At 37.8% G+C, this 25196-nt stretch overlaps 1 protein-coding gene across 3 annotated transcripts in view; it reads left to right on the top strand.

Moving 5' to 3' along the window:
• dpyda (dihydropyrimidine dehydrogenase a) overlaps positions 1-24976 on the top strand; it is a 189139-nt gene extending 164163 nt beyond the window's left edge. For 2 of the 3 annotated variants that reach the window (XM_084398600.1, XM_084398601.1), the window contains 4 exons: positions 9400-9579; positions 18153-18299; positions 18405-18545; positions 22247-23873. In XM_084398600.1, the coding sequence (XP_084254726.1) occupies positions 9400-9579; positions 18153-18299; positions 18405-18545; positions 22247-22417 (639 nt within the window). In that variant the 3' untranslated portion in view covers positions 22418-23873. Of the gene's footprint in view, positions 1-9399; positions 9580-18152; positions 18300-18404; positions 18546-22246; positions 23874-24085; positions 24205-24590; positions 24674-24774 lie in introns of those variants that run through there. The other variant, XR_014626124.1, reaches the window with a different exon arrangement.
• Positions 24977-25196: the final 220 nt, after the last annotated feature.

Genomic DNA, 25196 nt, shown 5'->3' with positions numbered 1-25196 from the left:
GATTTGCAAAAATGAAAACTGCTGCTTCTGTGTAGATGAGAGAATCAAAGTATATGCGCGTTGTGCACACGCTACATTGATTATGGCCAAGCATGCGCCCTTAAAATAGCATGAATAACATGCGCAACGCGCCACTGACTTTAAACCATTTTTTCCTGGTTAGTGGCGCAACTGTTTTCTAAACCTGCAAAATAGCATGAAGGAACGTTTGCGCTGGAACACGCCTCCTTTTTTGCGCTGAACCGCCCAGGGAGCGCAAGTTCATTCCCTAGTTTAGCGACGTGCTTCTGTGGAGGAAAAAACGCGCTTTGCGCGGGTGCAAAATAGGAATGATACATGCGTCGGTGTACAAAGTCAATTGCGCTGGGTGCAAGATAGGGCCCATGGTGTCAGTCGCGTCGCTTCACCATCATTCACAACTCCTCTCCCGTGGCCTCATGGGAAAGTAAAGTGTCCATTGTTTCCACACTTCAGAATCTCGCAGGAAGTTGGAGGTCTTCCGGGTACTTTTTGCCCACTGTTTTTCGCTCACTATGCGTTCGGACATACTACTTGGTGTACTGTTTTTTGCCTACTATAAGTAAGAAAGTATTCGATTTTGAATGCAGCATTTGTGCTTATGGAATGTATGTTTGTCTTCCACGATACTGACTTAGTTCACCCATTCTTTCTTCTGCAAAACACAAAAAATGTATATTGGAAAATATTGAGGTCCATTTAACACTAGTGCCAAAAAGCAATGAGATATTTTTCAAAAATATCTTCTTTTGTGTTTCTCAGAAGACAGAAAGTCATGCAGGTTTGGAACAATATCGAGGGTAAGTAAATAATGACAGAATTTCTTAGCCTTAAAATGCTTGTTCCTTTTTGTCTTGATTCAAATTACATAGCGTTATTTGACAAACCAGGCGAGCTAATAACCCACATCGCTGAAACGTTACTGGGTTTCTGCGAGCATGTACTTTATTCTACCGCAGCTAATGTGGCCCTCTTGTCAATCAATACTCTTTAGTTGATTCATTACCAAATACATCGCTTTGCAATCACCCTGTAGGGGATCCGGGGCTCCTCATGGTGCCGTATTGACTTTCATGTGTGATGATAGTGTAAAAGTAACCTACCTGTGTTTAGAGCCTGTTACTATTCAAGAAAAATCCCAAGATCTTGGAATGCTACTAGCTTAACACAGTCAAAATACTTTCATTTACTGAAGCAATGATGTCAAACGTTCACACTCACGGTGTTGTTGTAAAGTGTAATGTCTGCTCCTTTAATAAGATTGGGCTGTTATGATAGATTTTCGCCTGTCATAATGAGACAGTAAAATAGCTGCATTTAGTGGCAGCTGTAGGAGATCAGGACAGCGTTTTCATAGGGAGGTCTTTGGGGGCAATGGAGCAATATTTCACTAATGGCAGAGCTGGTTCAATCTTAATGATCCACACTGTAATTTGGGTCCTTCCCGGTGCATGTAAACAGTTGCGAGCAGCAATAAAGAGACCGTCATCAAGTAGTAAAAATGACTTGTGGCCAAGAAAGCATCAGGATTTTGTAATTTCGTTTCAAACTGCTAAATGTTTCCGTAGAGAGGGGTGTAAAACAAAAGATTTGTCTACAACAACACGAAGCGAGCTTTCATCAAGCAGCCTGGTTAGAGTCGACCTCAGAAACCACATTTTCACAATGTTGCTGTTTGCTTGCAGTTAGGTTACATTCTAGTACAACGTTCTAGATGTTTACGTACTGTTTACGTATTTAGATAATTGTAGATCAGCTTGTAGATCATTTTAGTTCATTTTATTTTCATATAATCAAATGAAATGTTATGGAAACATTGTGAAAATGCATATCTTTTTGGTTTTCTTTAAAGTCCCCCTGTAGTCAATAATTGTATCCCTTAAAACTCATCTTTGATCACCAAAATGACATATACAATTTCTTCTTACCTTAAAATAGCTTGAATGTAACTCTGCACCCCTTGCTTCATTTAGTATACGCGGAACCATGAATATGCAAATTATCCCCGCCTCCACTCACTCACACCAGCTCAGAGATCCACTGGTTGACGATCACACGTTGACCTGATTGGTTACAAGGTAGTTTGTGACCTCAGAAACACCAGCGATTTCTAACCGCGTTTTTGGGTCACTGCAGTTTTAAAGAGAAAACACTCAGCAATGGTGTTGACTTATGAATTTGTACATGGTTTGTCTAATAGAATATTAAAAACACCACATATACATACAGACCCTTTCCAAAAAATTGAATATCATGGAAAAGGTTATTTATTTCCATAATTCCATTCAAAACGTTAAACTTCCATAGATTATAGATTCAGGGCCCACAACTTAAACGATTTCAAGTATTTAGTTGTTTATTTGTACATAATTTGGGCTTCCAGCTCATAAAACCCACGAAAACAGGATTTAATTTTTTTTTAATATTACATGAAATCACACAGTAATTACACAGTGATACCATGGTCATTGAACCAGGTTTTGGTTCTTTTGGCAGTGTGGGCAGGTGCAAATCCTGCTGGAAAATGAAGGAAGCATGAAGTGCTCTGAAAATGTCCTGGTAGACGGCTGCGTTGAGTGGACAGCACAGTGGACCAACACCAGCCGATGACCAACACAGACTGTGGAAACTTCACACTGGACTTCAAGCATCTTGGATTGTGTGCCTCTCCATTCTTCCTCCAGACTCTGGGACCTTGCTTTCCAAATGAGATGCAAAATTTGCTCTCATCAGAAAAGAGGACTTTGGTCCACTGTGCTTTATTAAATCCAGAGTCAACGCAGCCGTCTACCAGGACATTTTCAGAGCACTTCATGCTTCCTTCATTTTCCAGCAGGATTTGCACCTGCCCACACTGCCAAAATAACCAAAACCTGGTTCAATGACCATGGTATCACTGTGTAATTACTGTGTGATTTCATGTAATATTCAAAAAAATTTAAATCCTGTTTTCGTGGGTTTTATGAGCTGGAAGCCCAAATTATGTACAAATAAACAACTAAATACTTGAAATCGTTGAAGTTGTGGGCCCTGAATCTATAATCTATGGAAGTTTAACGTTTTGAATGGAATTATGGAAATAAATAAACTTTTCCATGATATTCAAATTTTTTGGAAAGGGTCTGTATAAACAATATTAAAAACTTGATTTTCACCACAGGGGGACTTTAGCTTCAAACCGTCAATTTAATGTGTTTTCTCAAAAAAAAAAAAAAAAAAAAAAAAAACGTTTTTGGAACATTTAAGTTAGTTCTAAAATGCCATTTAATTAAAGGAAACAGGATTTTATAATTTCGTTTCATATTGCTAAATGTTTCCATAGAGAGGAAACAAATGATTTGTTTACAACATGGTGAGGTTTAACACGCAGCAAGGTTAGATTCTGCCTCAGAAACCACAAAACGTTTTTATAATGTTGCTTTGGTTGTAGTTAAGTTGAATCTATACAACATTCTAGATGTGAAATATAAAAGAAAATTGCAGCCAGAACGTGATGTGCAAGGCACTGTAAAAAAAAAAGTGCAATCAACTTATATGTTTAAGTAATTTCAACTTAAATGACATTAAACTGGTTTTAAAAAATGAGCTGAATTTTGTATAACTTATTTTGATGAGTTAAAGCAATGTACAAACATGTTGGCATAACTTCTTGATCATATAAGTTTTTACAGTGTGTATTTGAAGACAAAAAATGATCAGTACTGCAAATTGGAGAAAAGTACATTTTAGTTGCAAATACAAATGTAATTATATACAACCAAAATAAAAATATTGGAAATGTTCTGAACAAACAGGATTTTTAAGTAGCTTCAAAATGTCAATAAAACATGATTTGACTATGTAAGGAAACCCGGAATTTATTTTAGTTTTAAAATAACAAACTTTACATCAAAATTAAAAACCGAATGTTTGACCGAATGTATGTTTATGCAAAAAATACAACAAGGCCATGTTGCAACGTTACTCGCATGCGATTTCAGTTGTGCGACCACACATAAAAAAAGAAAAGAAAGAATGCTTATATCTGTAGAAAAATAGGCTAAAGGTTGCATCCACTTGTTAGATACCAAACTAGACTGTATTGACTAAATATAGTCCTCTGGTTCAGTGGCTTGTGAAACGTATTTACTTCCAGTGACTTCCACAAAGATGCAGTCTTTTACCTGAAGCGCTAGACAAAATATCAGTTGCTCGTATTTTCCCGGTGTGTTGGTCAATCGGTGCGAATCAAAAAGGACAAGAGCTTCATGCATAGTCATTGTAACATTTGGATGCCAAACTAAATCTCTTTGGGGGGAGATGCGCGGCTAAATGCCAGGATTTTATTGCAGGAAATAAAAGAGCAGACAGAAAGAGAGAGAGCGAGAAAGAGAGCAAGATGAGGGTAGAGGGAGATGGAAAGAGCAGGAGCGCTGAATCTAAAAGCGTCTGAGATCTCAGAAGGAGTCGAAATCAATGCACCACCACAGTTTTCAGCGCAGATAAAAAGGACCTGCCGTCTCAATTGCCTGGAAACTACTTACAAATTCTCACTTCAAATTTATTTCAGGACTCGGCCACATTAGCGCTAAATACTCCGGGTCAGGATAGCTTTGATGTTCTGCATCAAATGAAAAGCAATAATGGGCAGCGACTCACAGAGCAACAAGCCTTGGCTTTTACGGCCTCATCAGACATAGGATCACGCCGTTTAGTTTTGTTTGCTCTTCTTTTAATCATAATGAATCATTTGTTAGCTCAAATCCCAGGTTTGCATCCCAGCTCACATGCGTATCTATTCATAGTTTTTCTTTGATGAGCAATAGACCACCCATCCTTCCTCCGTAGGATCACTGATCCTCACAAACCTGTTAAAACGGTGTCCAGTTGACGTCGTCTGCTCTGTTAACTGCAATAATTACGAATCAATTGTTAAACTGCGGCAGGCATCGGTGGACTCGCGTATTTGTTGATGTTAAATCAAGGTGAAATGACATCGACCTGAATTGGCCTCGTTCAAAAAAACAAACATTCGTTTGTGATGTGTAGATACGAACTGTGGCATATGCGGGGAGAGAAACAAGTTTTATGCAAATTAGAATTCTAATGAAAACATATCTCCCAGAGATGCGTTAGCCAGGGTAAATGCCTCCATTTTCTCAGCGTGAGGTATGCCGCGTGGGATTTAATTTTTAAATATACAAATGACGAAGCACGGCCAATGATCTGCACCCCCCCACCCTCCCCCTGAGAAAGTCTTTCTTGTGACTGTGAGGAGGAGGGAATAGGGCTGGGAATTGTTAGGAATGTAATGATTTGGTTCCGATTCCACTTAACGATTTGGATTCCTTAATGATTCCATTTGTAGCCCCCTCCTTTCTCACTAAACAAAACGTTGTTGTATGGAAACATTACTATTTTTTATAGTTTTTGAAGGAATTATTTAATCAAAAATACAGAAACACAGTAATATTGTGAAATATTATTACAATTTAAAATAATGGTTTTCTATTTTAATATACTTTAAAATGTAATTTATGATCCTTCAGAAATCATTCTAATATGCTGATTTATTATCAATGTTGGAAACAGTTGTGCTGCTTAATATTTTTTTGGAATCTGTCATACCTTTTTTAGGATTCACTGATGAATAAAAAGTTAAAAAATTAAAATTCGAACAATATAAATCTTTACTATCATTTTTGATCAATTTAACATATCTTTGCTGAATAAAAGTATTCATTTCTTTCAAAAAAAAAAGAAAGAAAAAAAATGGGACCCCAAACTTTTGCACGTTAGAGTATGTTGTTACAAAAGGTTTCTTTTTTAAATAAACGCTGTTCTTTTTTAACTTTTTATTCATCAAAAAATGCTGAAAAAATTATCACAGGTTTCAAAAAAATATTAGAATGTTAGAAATATTAGCATATTAGAATGATTTCTGAAGGATCATGTGACACTGAAGACTGATGATAAGTAATGATGCTGAAAATTCAGCTTTGCATCACAGAAATAAATTATATTTTAAATTATATTAAAATAAAATAAAATAAATTTTTAAATTGAAATAATATTTTGCAATATTACATTTTTTTCTGTATTTTTTGATCAAATAAATGCAGGTTTAATGAGCATAAGAGACTTTTTTCAAAAACAATAAAAATAGTAATGAAACTTTTGACAGTTTGACTCGATAGGGCTTTCGATTTAACACGCGTTAAAATAATTTTGCACCCATACCCGACCTAGTACTTCTTACATTTCATAAAGTTGATTGGTGACGAACATCAGGGCAACAGCTCACTGTGTAAAAGAGCCTATAGAATGCAGTTAGGATGGCCCTAAAATTCAAGATATCACAGCAAAAATGCAAGTTTTGCAAGTTTATGATATGATATATGTTCTGTTCTGTTCTGTTCTGTTCTGTTCTGTCATGTTCTGTTATGTTCTGTTATGTTTTGCTATGATATGATATGATATGATATGATATGATATGATATGATATGATATGATATGATATGATATAGTTAAGCAGGCTATTGTATTTTAGTGCACTTTTTCATCTGCATCGATGGAGGACTGCAGACGTTCAAGAACTGTTAAAGGAATGAAAATCAATCTAAAAAATTGAACTGGCTACGAATAAGAACCTTTTATCAAACCCAATCCTAAAACTAAAAGCGAGATATCAGATACAAACTCCGAGAGAGTCGAGATCCAAAGGTCTACGTGTCGAGTCAGGAACCAGCTGTGAGCGTTTGCAAAGCGACTGAATGCTAATCCTGTGAAAGAAGGCAGTTCTCGGCCCGACTCTGGCTGATGTCAGATCGGTGATAGCGCCAGGAGATAAGCGTGTCTTATCTGCTTCCTTAAGACGCGGTGTGACTGCCATCTGAAGTGCCATAGACACTTGCACAAAGCCAGGCTTCAAGCGCTCCGCACATATCACAGTCTCTGAGCAATGGAAAGGGCTCGGGCGCGCGCTGACGTGCGGTTGATGAGTGAGCATAAGCTCTGCGTTATCGGACTCGTCTCTGCCCTGCCAGTAATGAGAGAATGAATTAGATTTCTCTTAAGGTCAATTGTATTCTGCATTTCAGACCATGTGCGTTGTAATACTGCTTTGATTCAGCATGCTGACGTTAGTCTTTTGAAGGATGGCACATGTTTTAATGACCTTCATTTCTCTCTCTCTCTCTCTGGATGTGCATGTGTATGTGTGCATACAGTATATTTATTTGCATGGGTTTTGTTAGTGTGCATGCAGCCTAGTGGTTAATGGTGTGACCTGGTATCTGAAGGATTGTAGGTTTGAACCCTAGGCTACAAACCTTACATTTTTACAACTTAAAGGGATATCTCACCTAGAAATTAAAATGCGGCCTTATTTTACTAATTTACTCAAGTAAATCCAGACTGACAAGCACAATTATGAAAAAAAGTATCATAAATAAAAAGTAACAATTGGTCATATTGCAAACCAGAAGCTGCATGTACTGTAAATTGATTTTCGTTATACTGTATGCGAAAGAGTGGTCAGTGCAAGCAACATTTCTTCTTTTGTGTTCCAAAATTATGATGGAATTAAACATATCTTCAGAAATAATGACAGAATGTTTTCTAAAACACATTTGTATTTTTTTTTTCATTGTTTTTTTTTTTATATTTACAAAAAAATAAATATTTTATATATATATATATATAATAATATATAAAAAAAAAAAAAAAAAAATTCTGCTGCATACCCAAAGACCTTAAGTTGTTCCAAAATGTTGAGGGTATCAAAAAGAGCAGTAAAAATGAGTCTTCCAAACATTTTATTTAATATTTACTTCTTATTTAATTTTTTATTATTTGTTTATTTAACTTATTTTTATTTTTTATTTATTTATTTTATTATTGTTGTATTTTAGTTAATTTATTTTATAGTTAAAAAATTTATTATTTCATTTCATTTTTTACTTTTATAATTATTTTTGTGCTATTTACAGATTCTACGGCTATCACAGAGACGTGAATTCTCAGTGCACCTATTTCAGTCATATTTGTTGGTTGTAGAAATATTTTAAATGTGGTATTATTAACAGGGTTCGAATTATGATTTCATCTTTGTGGAGGTCTCTTTAAAAAAAGGGAAAAAAAGTAGCCTATGAGCAGGCGCGGTGTAGCTTACTAATGTAAATAAAAATGTTTAATAAAAAAGCTTTGCTAACACAATTCAATTTAAATAGTAGCCTACATTTGGTTTAATTTGTCATTTAATGAGGTCTAATATATGTTGTTAGTGGTGAGAATGTTCATATTTAAGTGGTCCAGTGGCAGAACTTTTGCCAAGCATGTTAGAGGTTCTGGGTTCTAATCCGCACTTGTATAGGTAATTTTTTTTCTCATCAAAACCGATTATGTTTATCAGTGGTTGTATATCAGGCAAAGACACGTTTGTGTGCATTTTGTTTTGTAATTTCACCGGAACGAATAGTGTGTCTCCACAACGGATTGAAGCGCGCGTCCGAGTGAAGACTGTGCGCGAGCCACAACAGAACACAGTATCCGCACCACTGATCGCAGCGGCAACGAGCACTTTGATCACTTGATTTCAAAAACAACACATTTCAGCGCTAGATCGCCTCTTATTTAACAAATGAACTAAATGACTGCTCTGCTAGTTAACTGAAGATGTTTTATTTATTTGTATTGGTATATTAGTGCCACGAGATGTTTCCAAAGTGGTGGGGACAATATCGACCTTAGCAAAAAGTGGTGGGGACATGTCCCACCCGCAAATTACGCCTATGTTAAAATAACACTTGCCTGATGGGTTATGCTACTGCTAGATCGGACGTTGACGTCACTTCTGTGAGTTGAGAAAAGTCAGTAAAAGTCCTGGCAGAAAGCGAAGCATAAGGGTGTAGTGTGATGACGATCCGAGATCCCGCGAGATCCATGTGTTTGGCATCTTGTCCTATCTTTTAAGTCACGCTACAGTAGTCTGAAGGAAAAAGTGCTTTATTTGTAATTTAAAATAATGGGGCTGGTGATTTTTAGAGACCCCCACAGGTGTATGATTTTACTGCTTTCATGGGAGCTCATCCTCTCTCTATGGGAGCTCAGTTCCCACTGGCTCCCACGTAATTCGAACCATGGGTATTAAAAAATATATGCTTACAGCAGCTTTAACATGGTGTCATTCTGTCGTGATGTTGCGTGTATGTGGAGGTGTATTGTGATTTTTATTTAAGACATTTTGCCATTTTATTTATAGCATAATAGTAGCGAGAGGACATGAATGTAATAAGAATTGGGAAATGCTGCAAGTCAGCTCATATGTGCACTAATTACTAAACCACAGCTCCGTCCTGAACCGTTATTAAAGAATCTGGCTCAACTTGTGTATTCCCACAGGTGTGCAGTGCGGTACAAAACCAGGACTTCACTGTGATCGAGGACTACTGCACTGGTCTGAAAGCCCTGCTCTACCTGAAAAGCATCGAGGAGCTCCAGGACTGGGACGGCCAGTCTCCTCCTACGGCCCGCCATCAGAATGGGAAGCCTGTGCCTACGCTGGAGGAACTCAAAGGAAGGGTAAAAGACTTCACAGCTGTATTAAAACACCCTTTTACTGATGATTACCCCTCCCCAACTTCCTCTCACACTGCTTTCATTATTACAGTTCTCTGACACGCCATTAAGGAGCTAAACGCAATTCCCATAATTCTACATCTTTAGGAACAAGTGCTCATTAATGCAGCATTAGTGTTACACCCTGGACTTGCATCCATCCATTTACTTGTTGTTAGTTCGTAAAATTCCATGTAATAACAGCGCTGTCCAATACACAGAGTGCAATCTCAAAGGTGAAAGAACATTATAGTGCAGCGCTTAGTCGTTATGGCCCTGTTTTACTGTTTCTTCTGCACTTGGACTAAATTGAGCAGTTTTAGCATGGGTAAGGTTAAAGTGTGCACAAGGTCTTGCAGATGGATCGAATTTTCCCAAGTTTGAATGACCAAAGGAGCTTTGACTTCCAGGAGAAAATAATAATTGGTTTAGTTTTATATCTCAACTTTTATTCCTCGCACACAGCTTTTACATAGCAGCAACAAAATAATATAGAATCAGAAAATGAGATTTGACAAAGGCAGCTTTTCACGCTTTTAATGGTTTGTACTTCACGTGTACGTTCAGCCCTCGGTAATCTCCCTCATTATTTGTGCACAAGGAATATTAGGCGGCATGTAAATGAGCAAAACTTCAGTAAACTCCTTTCAAAGCAGCGAATTAAAGGCCTTTATCAGATCACAGCCTTTCTGCTAATACACCAGCCGAGGGAAAAGCTTTGAAGCCTGCCTAGTGTTTTCTAACACGCTAGCTGCGACTTCTCAGCTTCTGACTGCAAGGCGGCTCAGCGCAATAGTTTAAATGCTAATGCCAAATGAGCGTCGGGGAATGAAGGAATAAAACGAAGGAGAAGCAGGCTGATAAGTGTAAGTCATTTCCATGTCGACAGGACATTAGTGCTGGAATTGTGGCAACAATGGGAAAGCCGAGGGAAGCCGTGGAGTGTCGTGTAGAAACATCACAGCGGTCCACGCGTCCCCAGGCGGAGCAGAAACACGTTCGAGGTTCCTGCTCAAGAGAAGGAAAAGTCGCTCACCGCACGGGTCACGGCGATGTATGCTTGACAGGTGGTCTTTTGTAAACCGAAAGAGGAGAAGAAAAATCAATGAACAGTAGACCGCGTGAGCATTGTACTTCACGTCCGCTATTGTACAGTTCTGGCAAGCTACTTCTCTGTCAGGTGGATATGTAAGAAAAATAGATTTGCATTGCTTGCAAGGGGAGATGTGATAAAGACCAATCACAATTCATCATGCATGCATTATGACATCATTGCTGGTACAAAAAAGATTTGTTTCAACATTTGATCTTCAGTAAAATAGGGTGTTTTATCAGAAATGTATTTCTGATTTACACCAACATTGGATTTTTTTTTTGATATGCATTAAATTGATAAAAAATTACAGTAAACACATTTATACACTAACATTAATGCATTTAAACACATTTATACTCGTTTAAACAGTACTTACATTTACGTTATTCAATTAAATGCTGTTCTTTTGAACTTTCTGTTCATCAAAGAATCCTGAAACAATATCACCATTTCTATAGAAATATTAAGCAGCACAACAGTTTTCAACATTGATAATAAATGTTTCTTGTGCAGCAAATCTGCATATTAGGATGATTTCTGACGGATCATGAGACACTGAAATTTTTAAATAAATTCAAATAGAAAACTGTTATTTTAAATTGTAATAAAATTCAATTTTACTGTATATTTTAAATACATTGTAAAAAAAATACATTATAATTTATTATTTTTATTCAATTAATTTAAAATGTCATTTAATTAAAAAATGGCAGAAAATTCTTCTGCACTGATAGATGTGATCATACAAGCTAGTTTACTTGAAATGTATTTTTAAAGCATTAGAGGCATAAATTCCATCTATTGTTGATTCATTCAACCATTCAAACCAAAGAGGGAAAGATCAGACAGATCTATTCACATTTTCTGAAGGATGTTCATTTTACCATCATTCTGGCTTTATATTTTTAAGCTATTTTATTGCATCTTTTAACATACTTTTCCCTACTCTTTCCTACAGTGTGTAAAATTCTAAATCATATTTTCATGGAGAATCTATCTCCAGTGCTACTGGTATTATCGTCCCGATATTATTTCATATTTGTTTTGCATTATTTTTATAGTTAATTGACCGCTAGCTAACATTTAGCAGGTCCAAGACTTTCCCCCAAAAAGTGAGAAATATCATTACCATCACAAGTAGTGTATCTGGACCATTTCAGTCACTGTATTCAAGGTGTGTTCATATACCAACATAACTAAGGTTTGAAAAACATACTTGGAAGCATCTGGTTTAAAACAAACAGGTATTTATCTGTGACATACACACACACACACACACACACACACACACAGGCTCCATCTGTTCCTCTTTCTCCCCTAACCAGGGCGTTGTGTCGCCCCTGACAGTGTGAGGCAAGACAACCTTGCTGAAGGCTTCATTACCATTATAGTCCTGCCAGGCAACAGTGAGCTGCACAGGCAGCCAGAGCGCTGTTTACAAGTGTTAATACCCCCACGGTCCAGCCTAGCTGAGAGAAAGCGGATCAGATGTCCAGCGGACACACAAACAGGCAACAGTTTCGGTGTTGCACTGCCTAAGCGCAGCGTTTTAGAAATGGCAGAGGAAACCCAACTGCTCATCCCCTGAGAGAACGATGCTCGCTGCCTCGGCGGGAAGAGAAAAACAAACTCGTCTTTTGCTGAACGCTCCCTTAGGCTCCGTTTTATAAACCACAGCGACTTCTGTGCTCTTGTCTTCTTTCCTTTACATTGTGGAGTGATCAAGCTGCCGTTTTTGTTCTTTGTGGCTAACAAATTTTCTCATACCCCTCGCTGTCCTCCATCACCCTTTCTTATCTCTTCTGTCTTCAGTTCTGCACTGTTTTTCTCTGTCTTTTTTATTCCTTTGCTCTCTCTCTCTCTGTCTTTCAAGCTTTATTTAAACCTTGTCCGGTATGGTGCTTGGCTGCTCGCTGTTTTCAGTCTCATCGAGCTTGCCACAGGTGAGCTGTCAGTCAAAGGAGCTGATGTCTAAAAGCGGTCTGACAGGTAATATCAGTCTGGAGGCCTTCACTGGCTGACACAACTCCTTCTGGTATCCCAGCTTAAAGGGATAGTTCACCCAAAGATGAAAATTCTGTCATTAATTACTCGCCCTCATGTCGTATCAAACCCGTAAGACTTTGGTTCGTCTTCAGAACACAAGTGAAGATCTTTTTGATGAAATCTGAGAGATTTCTGTCCCTCCATTGGCTGCTTCGCAACTGACACTTTGACACTTCAAAAAGTTTATAAAGAGATCATACTTAATGAGGTTCAGCAATATTCTCTCAACCAGTGGCATGAGTTTAGGGCTGGACCTGTTTGACCTAACCAATGACAAACAGAGTTTTTGGGAAATTAGTTTGAACGCATTCCTTGTTTTTGCAATTCTGTCTGGTGATGTTAGTGTCACAGAAATCACACAACCCCCGCCCCCACTTATTTTAGGTGACATATGGGGTCATTTGTGCGTAGAGATATGAACAGGCCTGTGGAGAACAGTTTAGAGCACTGCTTTAGTGCACATTAGATATGAAGGTTTGCCTGACCAGAGTGAAGATGTACTGTTATTGCCAAGCGATTGTCCGACTGCTCAATGGGGTCTTTCATTAGCCCTCTCTCAGATCTGACCCACGAGACAATAGCCAATCACAATGCATAACACGCTGCTAGCGTTGTTCCGGGAAGCCTTAGTGTTGTAAAAGGGCTAAAAGGAAGGGTTTGACACGAAATTACAATTGAATAAATGTATGGCCAAGGAAAAAAAAAAAAACAATAGAAGTCAATGGCTACCGTCAACTGTCTGGTTACCAGCATTCTTCAAAATATCTTCTTTTGTGTTTAACTGAAGAAAGAAACTCATACAGGTTTGGAACAACATAAGGGTGAGTAAATGATAAAATAATTTTCATTTTTGGGTAAACTATCCCTTTAAATTATTGCGTTATGTAAAAATAAAATAATAGTTAATATTACTTTTTCTTGTTAAATGTGAAGTGTTTAAAGGGCCATTCACCAAATTTTGGAATTGGTGCAACCTGACTATAGAAAAAAAAGGCTGTTGTCTTCCGTTAAATAGGTAGGAAAACTTCAACACCCATAATGCACTGGGTTGCCATCCATACGTTTTGTCATCCGGTGACGTTTTGCTGACGAATAAACGTGATTATTTTTTTCTGTACAGGTAACATAGAGAATGAGTAAACATTGTTGATTTACATATACTACTGACATTGTAACAGTACAAAGCGAATTGAAAATTGAATTATAAAAATAATAAGCTTTTCAAACAGGTTTCTAGAACACACCCTCGTCATCCATTGGTTGGTCAAAAAGACTTCCCGTCCTAAACTCGTGTCATTGGTTGTGGCAGTGTTGCTGTTGTTGAATTTTAACCAGTGCTATTTTAGTATTATTTATATACTATTTTATAGTATATTTATATACTGTTAAATGTCATAGCGCTTTTGCCATTTGTATTAGTTTTTGTTTTCCAAATATTTTCTATGGAGTAAATTAAATATTTCTGGATATATTCTAAACATTCTATAAATATTTTTTAATAATAAATTTATTTTTTATTTTTTTATTTAAATTGACTATTTTTAATCATTTTACTACAATTCATCAATTTTATTTATTTATTTTTTTAATAAAAAAAATAACACAATTCACCTTTAAATTGTAGTTATTTATAACGTCGGTGACGTAAGACATGACAGTAGTTGTTTCAGTGATTGTCTCCTCTTTGTAATATTGTGTCCTGTGTAAACAACAAGTTGAATCAAGCAGCCCGTCTGTAACATAAATGAATCTTTGCGCGGCTGATGTGTGCTATGTGTTGTTTACAAATTTGAGAGGACTGTACAAGTGAGAAAATGTGTGTGTACTATAAAAAAAACCCGCATCCAATTAGGAGAGTCTGTGTGATAGCTGAAGACACAGGACCGGCACGTAGGGTGGTGGACGCCACCCGGTACTTTTCATTAAACCAGACACAGCTCGATGACTTTTCAGTAGCGGGCCACTAAATTATTACAAAACAAATAAGCGAGGATGATGCACAGCATGCTGGGAGTTTGGAGACAAAAGCTTCCCCTTAATGAGCTTGAAAGAATGTCTTCCTCCCTTGGAGTCGCACCTAGGGCCGGGCTCTTAACTTTACGCCGTCTCCCAGGACCTCACTCTCTCGCTGCGGTTTATGCCGGTTCACCCGAAAGCCTCTCGCAGTGTCATGAAGAAGTAGGAACGAGATGACGGGAAAACATTGTGGTTGTAAAAAGTCTTTGTGCTGTCCTGTCTTCAAATTAATGAGGGTTGAATATTATTAGATAAATTTAGGTTTTCATATTTAATTATAGCCTGCTGCAACGGTTGAGTGTGGATAAATCACATGATTATTATGCTTCAGGGTTGTTTATAGCATTCTTTATGACTTTTATTTTTGACTCATGAGTTGATATCTTTTCTTAATGGCACAATGAGCAGTTGAAAGAGCAATAAGACTTAATAGTTGGCTCGCATGGAAGCGCTCGGCTGAGAAACGACGCCTGGCTTTGCTTTGAACCCGCGTCGCTCTTTCATGTAGGTACCCTTGTCATTGCCCGTCTTTGAGTTTTTCACCTTCAGACTTGTTGCTTGACACCCGCTCGCTGTACCTGAAGAAATCAGAAGAGCGAAAGATTAACATCTTTTGATCACTGACATCGACTCCGACATTAAATGAAGGTTTTATTGTGTATATGTGACGAAAAACGGTATTCAAATGCACAGCCTAACTCGCTCGCCAAGAAATGTCATCCTCTCTAATGTGGAATATCTTCAGATCTGATTGTAGTTTGATCTGTAATGCGATTATGCGATGCATGTTTCGCAGGTTCGGCTTCAAGCGCTACAGGGATAGTTCATGTAAAAATGAACATTCTGTCATCATTTATTAATCCCTTATGTCATATGACTTACTTCTTCAGAAAGAAAAAGAAGATACTGTTTCAACTGTGTCTGTCCGTACAGTGAAAGTCAGTGGGGTCCAAAGCAACAATGGAAAAATACTCTAGACAGACATTTTTAAACATATATTATTACAAGTTTCTCATTGAAAAAAGTCATAGATGTTTGGAATGCCATTGATTTTTTTTTGGGGGGGGGGGGGGGGGGGGTGAACTGTTCCTTTAAGGTCCCTTGATGTTTAGATATTTTTGTTCAGTAAGTATCCATTAAATTGACAATAAAGACATTTATAATGTTACAAAATATTTCTAATTCAAATAAATGAAACGTTCTATTCAAAAATCCTGAAAAAAGGTTTGTTTTTGACATTTAAATAATAAGAAATGCTTTCTGCTTAGAAGTATTTCTGAAGGATCATGTGACACTGAATACTGCAGAAATGACATTACAGGAATAAATTCTATTAAATAGAAAACAGTTATTTTAAATTTTAATAATATTTCATAACATTACTGTTTTTTGATCAAATAAATGCAGCCATGGTGAGCATATGAGACAAAAGATTCATACTTCATAAAAATTATGCTTTTCAAATGTAACATTTCAGCATTTATTTTACAGTATTTAATATTCCATTATTTAATCTAAAGATTTCTCCATATGCATCCATAAAGGTCCAGACAAAGCCCTTAATATCCGCTGACATAGAGCCGCCAAATGTGTAGGAATTCTATGGGTAGAGCTGGGAGAGACCAGCAAAAATCCATCCACCATGTTTCAGAAAGCTGCTAAGACCTGTTTTTTAAAGCATGGTGAGAATTGGCTTTGAGAATTAAATATGTGAAGCCATCCAGGTTCTAAATGAGAAGCTCACTGAGAGAGTGTGAAGTGGCCAAGATCATGTTTCCTGTCGTCACACTCCTCCTGAATCCATCAACGGGAGAATCTTCCACACACAATTCCGAGCGAGCCCGGCAATCCCTGTTCGTTCGCCACAGTAATGTCTTAAGCCTGAATGGCAAATGAATATTTTTGCAAATATATTGCATGATTTTACAGTACAGGGCCTTCAAAAGATACAAAAGTGGTAAACCAAGGACAATAATCTCTCAGAAATCATTCTGCGTGACCTACATCAGTTTTCATTTTACTTTTTATGCACAAGCGATTTTGACAACGTGCGCATCTGCTTCGGGGACCGCGAATGTAATATCGATCGTGTGTGTGCTTGCCAATAAGTTTTCTTTCTTTTAGCATTAAAACACTGCCTCGTGCAAAACGCCACAAACCTGAAGTCTCACCTCTGCGTGGATTGAAAGCGGTTAAGCCCGGAGCAGATTAGACTCTAAACCGCTGTATGTTGACAGAAGGGATCTCATTAATTTTCAAAAGATGAAAAAGAGTAGCCACTCCTCGAAAGGGAGCAGCGTGTGTCTTTAATGCCTTTGTTTTCCTCTCCTGTGAGCGTGTGTACTTCTCTGATGGTCTAATGAGGGATGTAGCGCTGATGCTTTGGCACACATGGCATCTGAAGCCCGGTGAATCAGTAATCACTAGTAAGCATAAATATCGGTCTTCTTGGTGAGAGCATCTTAAAGGAGAACACATGGCACTGCGTGAAAGGAAGAGCATGCTTCAGAATTCAACGTAATTGAGTTTGACAGGAAATATAATTGGTTACCTCAAAGAAAACTCAACTAAATCACCAAATGATATCAGGCATCTGTTTTTGGAGAGCATATAGTATAACAAATGTCCAGAGAAGAATGTGAGAAGAACGTATCCCACTAGTTATTCCTTTAGGGAATTGGATGGTAGAACCCAATAAATAATACTAAATTAATATTGGTTCTTGGGGTAAATTATTTTACTATTAGGCCTATAGTATTTATAAGGGATGCACAGATGTATAGGCCAATAATCGGTATCGGCCGACTATTGGCCATTGGCCGATTGTTTAAAAACAGCCGATGATCAGGGCCGATTATATCCTGTCAATCACAAGGAAGCAGAAAGCTACCTTAAGTGCAACTGAGTTGTATATGTACTTTTCAATTTTTATTTGAGTATAAATATAAGCCTATATCTAAAAACAAATAGCAGTTGAATGTAATAATTTGGGCTCTGTTGTTAATTTCAACCTTATATTATAGTAATGTACCAAATTAAAGGGTCCCCTGTATGGTTTACAGATTTATTTGGAGAGATTTTTATTCCTTAAGAAAATCAAACTATCGGTATCAGCAGATACCATTCTGAGTAATAGGTATTGGTAAAAAAAAAACATAAAATTGTATTAGTATTAGTTTTTTTGAATTAGCTTTTTTTTTATATTTCAGTTTAAATTTTTTTATTTAATTTTAGTACTTCAACTTATTTTTTATTTTATTATTTATGTTTTATTTATTCCAGCTTTATTTCAATTGTAGTTTTAGTTAACAATGACAAAAATGGCTGAAATGTTACAATTCGGGTACAATTCAGTGTGTGTGTTTCTTGTTCCCCATAGAGTCTGCCCAGTTTTGGCCTGTATCTGAAAGAAAAGAAAGAGGCGATTGCAAACCACAAAAAGAAACTGAAAGACTGCAGTGACGACGCCATTTCCACTGAAGGAACAAGAGTTTACACTCCCAAGGGTCCTGTGCCAAGAGTTAAAGTGGGTTTGCTTAAATTATACTCTTGTTTGTGTACAGTTGTAGCTCAGAAACGTTTTCTAACCTCAAGACCTGAAATTCCCATATGTTTGTGTTTTTGTGCTCAGGATGTGATAGCCAAAGCTCTGAAACACATCGGTGCTTATCAAGAGCTAAACATTCAGGAGCAAGTGCAAGCTCTGATCGATCCGGAGATGTGCATTAACTGCGGGAAGTGTTACATGACCTGTAACGATGCTGGATACCAGGTGCGCACCTCTCTCTGTCCTCCCACCCATACAGAAACACACCAACTGTGTGTTTGTTCCCACACAAAGCAATAGCTCCAAGCCTCTGGCTGTTAAATTACAGCTCCTGGCCCTTCCAGGGCTCCAAGTCTTCAGCTAGTAGGTTTATTAACTAAAAAAGAAACATGTCCTGCTCTCAGCAACTAGCAGTTTTTCATCTCATGCTAACAGAATGAGGTTTATGTTTGCAAAAACAATGAAAATATGCCATAGAATGGGCAAAAATGTGGCCTAGCAGTTAGCGTACATGCTTAACGCTCTGTACGATTTCAAATAATATAGAGCGTAAAGTCACCGTCGGCCGGAGTGACTGCGATTACGTAGCCTGACAAGCCAGACCCCACATAAAGATGTTGGGTCTGGGAACACACCATTGGCAGGGCTCAATCCGAGGGGCGGGATAAACGGTTGTCTTTCAAATTCCCTCTGCACGCAATAGGATAGCGCTACAACCAACCAGAGCGTTTTCCCACCTGCGGAGCTAGTTGATAGATTCAACTTTTGCCGTATCCGTTCGGCAAAACTCCGAACACATCTTCCTTTTTTTAAGAATGACTTCAGTGCCGTTCTTTGTTCTTTTCTCAAAGAAAAGCTTAACTCTTAGAGTCGCGGCCAAAGCCGTTTCGAAAGACCGCTGTTCGCCAGCAGCAGCAGCTCTTCTTTGTTTTCAAGTAGCAGGGAATTCACGCGGAACCGTCACAACTCTGCCGTCATTATGTTAAGCCCGCCCACCGACTCTATACACAATGTGATTGGCCTGACTAGAGTTTGTTTTTTCCAGCTCGCAAGCCAAAGGAGAGTTGCAAGACGACATTGGCTTCAAAATTAAATTTGCTGCCGCCAGGGTGCGTCTAGATTTCTAGGCTAGCGATTATACCCACTGAGTGGCAAAAAGACGGAGCGGCAGCATTGGTTTTCAGCGTGAATGCCGCAAAAAACACACAAAACTAAAATGGGAAAGAGCTTTGAGATTGACTGTACAAATAGATTTGACAAGAAATCTGAGGTATAATTTCACAGATTGCCGAAAGCTACATTTGCAGGTATCATTTGTGTCAATAAGCAGAATTTTGGGCTAAAACCATCGTATATTCTGCTTAACTGGATCGGTTTTAAACAAACACTGACAAAAAAAACTATACAAGTTTTAGGGCTGGACGATATGATGATATATATAACATTGATATAAATGATCACCCAGATTTAGACATACCTATATTGTATTTATATAAAGCGTTCACAGGCAAATTTGCTTTATTTATTTCCCTGGCGTCGAAATCAGGCACATATTAAGTCAGGAAAACCGATTCCTGTCAATATCCATGGATCACTGGATCTTTGGTAAGTTATAAGGAGCTCTATATCGAGTCCAACCTTTAGTTTAAACTGATAATCGTTCGTTTTACTTCATGGCGTTTTCGCAGTTTCCCAGCAGCTCTTTTGCCACTCAGTCCGGCTGAGGGAACGTGTTCCGGCGGGAAAGTGACGTCAATGCGTACCCTCTATACTGAAGTCAATACTAAAACCAATCTTTGCACTCAAAGCACTTTACATATAGAAGAGGGGAATCTCCTCAACCACCACCAATGTTCAGCATCCACCTGGATGATGCGCCAGAACACACACCAACTTATTGGTGGAGAGGAGACAGAGTGATGAAGACCATCAGTATTTATATGGAGACGATTAGGAGGCCATGATGATGGACAGAGCCCAATGGGCAAATTTAGCCAGGATGCCGGGATACACCCCTAATTTTTTTCAAAGGACATCCTGGGATTTTTAATGACCACAGAGAGTCTGGACCTCAGTTCAACATCTCATCTGAAGGACGGTGCTTTTTTTGACAGTATAGTGTCCCCGTCTCTATACTGGGGTGTTAGGACCCACACAGACCACAGGGTGAGCGCCCCCTGCTGGCCTCACTGACACCTCTTCCAGCAGCTACCTGGTTTTCCCAGGAGGTCTCCCATCCATAGTGACCAGTCTCAACCCTGCTTAGCTTCAGTGGCCAACCAGTCTTTGGCTACAGGGTGATAGCTGCTGGTGAAACCAATATACCAACATTTATGTCATACCTAGTGTCTAGTCTGACATAAAAAGATGCATAAAAAGCCATAAAAACAAACAAAAAACCAAATGCTGCTATGGCGCCTCTTACTGGCAGGCTAAAGATGGCTTATTAGCGCACGTGATTTTCCCTTTAGAGACTCTAATGAATATTAGCGCTGAAAATGGTGATGTCCCCTTGTGCTTCAGCCTGCAGAAGTACAGCAAGTGGGATGGCTCTGACAGTTTTATTAAAGTATTCATCTCACCCTCTCCTGTTAAATAAATGTCCCTTGCAATTTATCATAAGGGTATTGATGAAGTAGAGTGCGGGTTTTATCAAAGCAGTAATTGTTCACAGTGACGCTCATTGTCTGTGAGTGGATCTCTAAGAGGAATTACACATTATTAATGCTTTCTAATATAGAGGAGCATTCGTCAACATAATGTGTCACGATCAAATAGGTGGCCCATCAAGCAATACAAAACAGCAGTCTGACGCGCCGGCGGCAATCCGTTTATGTTTGAAAAGGTGCCCATACTCGATTTCAACTGCCAAAATAATGTCTAATCTTCCTGTCGTACAAACACAATATTTTACTGATTGTTTTAACAGTCTAGTATAATGTTTAGATGGATGGCCATTCCTTCCTCTGCTCCGTAGTGTATTCACATTTCACTACAATATCAAACAAAAATGTATAAAAAGTTACATAAAGGAAATTATATTTGAAGCCTTTTTTGCATTATGGAAATATTTCACTATTGCCACAATGCAAACTACACAAATTTCCCTCCCAAATTCTCATTACTGTAATGCATTGGTAATGCATTAATTAGCATTACTAAGTTTTTTAAAGTAAAAGATAATTCGCTTTACATTTTAATTACTTTAATACAGTTTTGTGTACTGTATTTCAGTGAAAATAACTACATTAAAATAATTATATTGTTGTTGCTGTCATTATTATTTTAATCATCACCAGCTTAAAAAATTAAAAGGCAGATACTATAAATATTATTATTATTATGTATAAATACTTCAGAATTTTGTCAATTATATATATTATATTATATATTATATTATTGTTTTTGTACAATATTATAATTACAGTAGAAATAATTAAATGTATTATTGTTGTTGCTGTTATTATTATTATTAATCATCCTCATTTTTAAACCAGCTGAAAAAAATTTAAATGCAGATATTCCAAATATTATCACGATGTATATAATATAATAATACATAATTATATTATATTATATTATATTTCAATGTGCATACATTTAATACATTAAAAGGCAGATTCTAAAAAATACTGCCATGATGTATAAATACAGTTTGAATATTATTTCATTGTTTTTTTCAATACTGTAATGAGAATTGAACCCTAAAACACTGAAATGCCAAATATTATTTTCTTATTTTGATTTTGGGAAATGTGTGAAATATGACCCACATGACATGTTCCTGACAGCTCTCACACATCTGTGTCGTTCAGTGTACGGGCAGCACACAGTCTTTGTTGCGTTTGTACTGTGTGACGTCCAGCCGTAGCAGGTTGTCGCCCCTGGTAAGGATATAATGATTCTAATGTCTCTGTGTCTGGCAGGCCATTGTGTTTGACCCCGAGACTCATCTCCCCTCGATTCAGGACAGCTGCACCGGCTGTACTCTCTGCCTCAGCGTCTGCCCCATCATCCACTGCATCAAGATGGTTGCCAGGACAACGGCTTACGTGCCAAAGCGAGGCCTCCCTCAAGTCGTGGAACCCGTGTGCTGAGAGAAATCCGGGACAAAAAAAAGATAAAAATGTCTACATCACAGCATCGAATTTACTTTGTAATTGCAGTGTGAAGAATTAACTTTGTTGTCTGGGGGGGAGGGGGGACGCAAATAATTAGATTTAAAAAATAATAATAATTGCCTTATTTCCAGGAGCCAATTATCTAGAAATAATCTTAGAGGGTGTAAAGCGTGGTGTTATTCTGAAACAATAGCAAGGCAATTTGTCGAGGTGAAGTTCCTGTCTCTCTTTCTCTGAGGGCTGATGGGAATGAATCTGAGCAGAGGGAATAATGGCTGTTTATGCAGATGTGGGAAGAACGCTGTATCCTTTAACAAGAGCCACAGTGATGGATCGTCCACTACATCCACAACAGAATGCAATCACATATACAAGAGGTGGTGATGGGGAATGAGGAGATGAATGGATTTTAATTGAATGGTGGATGGTTTGCCACGGAATCACACTCAGCGTTGTTTTCCAAAACATATGATGATTAGAAAAGGTTTGTTTTTATGTTATATAATATGTTATATTGTATCCAAAAAGCCAGCATACCTCTAAAACTAAACCCGAAGTATTAGTTACCCACTTTAATTTCTAATTGGCATTAATGTCCTTTTAACCCTTAATAACAAATGTGGTTGAGTTTGATTGCATTAGCCATCTGGACAGGGTCATTTTACCCTAGAAATATACTGAACATTTAAGTAAAGGTCATCTATGACTATTTCCAGACATTAGAGATGAAGACTAGCTGTTACTCATCTTGAACCCAAAAGGTCAAGTCTGACTCCCGCTATCTCAACAAATACAGGGCCCATCCGTACTGCACATATGAGCACCTCGCTCGCTCTCTACAGACCATCTAACACACTGATGACCGGTCAGGATAGCAGTGCACTGGGTCAATACTGGCTCATATTTCAGCTCAAAATCAAAAGAAAACAGAGAAAATTTTAGCCCTTTACATTGTAACATTATTTTAATGACAGTTAAGCCTAAAATTCTATAAAATTACTTTAAAACAGTTACTCAATTATACTATCCTCAATACATTTTTTGTTTATTTAAAGCAGCAGTAATTAAATGTAATACAAATACTACCATTATTTACAAATTAATGAGAATTATGGGGAAAATATGCTTACATATCTCAGGTCATACTTTACACCAATAAATAAATAAATATTTGATATGTATAGTCAGTATACATACATACATACATACATTACAGAAATACACATACACACACACCCATAAAAATTGTGACCCTACATATTGGAAAATAACATTGATTCTTACGTTGATTTTTTTTATAATTTTTCATACCACTGATCTAATTGTTTTGCCTAAAAATTTATACTTATCTGTAAGCCTACTTATAGTAACATGTACTTATCTGTAATTGCACACTTGTGAACTTGAATATTAATAAAAAGTCTTGTTGTCAATCTTATTTGACTAGCACTGTTGTAAGTAATTCCCTTGTGTACTGTATTAATACAGTAATACCGGTTGGGGTTAATGAGGGCAATCTGCAGATCGGCAACACGCGAAAAACATTTGAAGGAGACTGGAATAATTGAGGTCTCATGCGTTCACCTACGAGGGTGATAGTTCATATTTGTTATGTAGATGTCACGTAGTCTGTGTTGTTTACAGACGGATGGAAGCCAAACGCTGCCGGCTGGTTTGATTAGTCGCCGGGCAGATCAGAGTCTGCCAATAAATCGGGCTCCACTCCGAATGCGGGCCCCGTGTCTCGGCTTCAGGGGTTACAGGTTAGTGTAAATGTTTACTTCCTCATTGGCTGGCTGGTGAGATAATTAGAATGACATTTTGCATGGTCGCAGTGCAGGATGCATGGCGCTCCCCCCTTCTCCGCTTGTGTCGTAGCGCACATCATTAAAAATCAACATGGCATCAATCTCGCACCAGTGGTGTGAACTCGAGGCCAGTGCAAACGATCATCAGTGGCGTATTAAGCGTGTGGGGGTGTGCTGACATGTCTCCTTTGCAGGGATGACGAGGGTGCTGGCCTTAGCGCTCACTTCAGCAGCCAGACATTTCTGAAAAGTCCTTGCTGCTTGTTAAAGTACACACTGAACAACAGCATAATTGTGCCTGTCGCAAACAAATGTATTAATTAATGCATTCTCCCGACTAGGCGAGGAAGCGTAGCTACGCGGAAACGCAGCCAACTTATCAGGATTTACAGCCAGCCACAGAAATGCAGTGTGAAGTGTTCAGGTAAATGGAATATTAAACAATTTGAGATTCAAATCTTCTTTGATTGATTGTGCCTCCATTAATGTTAATGATGTTCTGAAAAACATTGCTCTTCTGTTCAGGTCACAGCTGTATCCACTCTTTGGCGAGTGAGGGTCACCCAGCTTGAACATGGCTAACCGTGAGGTTTTTGTCAGGCATGTTTTCCAATTAGCTTTGGCTTTAATTTCAATCCATTGTCTGACTTCTGGATTTGAGCCAAGAGTCAGAGTGGAATTTAAATGATGATCCACTAGACTGCTTCACATTTCAACATTTAAAAGACTCAATGCCTGTGTGTGTCAGTGTACCGTATTTATATGCATCTGAGATGTTAGTCGAGGTCTTTATCCAGTTCTCCATGATCACTTGACCATCTGAGCCTTCGAATTACAGGTATAGTTAAAAATATACTACATTATAATGTTATTTCAATGAGTTAAACACAAAATTCTCATTACAATAATGTGATTTGTATTATTTATTTTTTTACTATAAAACAGTA

Source organism: Rutilus rutilus (assembly GCF_951802725.1).
Source record: "Rutilus rutilus genome assembly, chromosome: 24".
In the NCBI taxonomy this organism is placed as follows: domain Eukaryota; kingdom Metazoa; phylum Chordata; class Actinopteri; order Cypriniformes; family Leuciscidae; genus Rutilus; species Rutilus rutilus.
The sequence above is the reverse complement of the archived record's forward strand: the minus strand, read 5'-3'. Positions and strand labels throughout refer to the sequence as shown.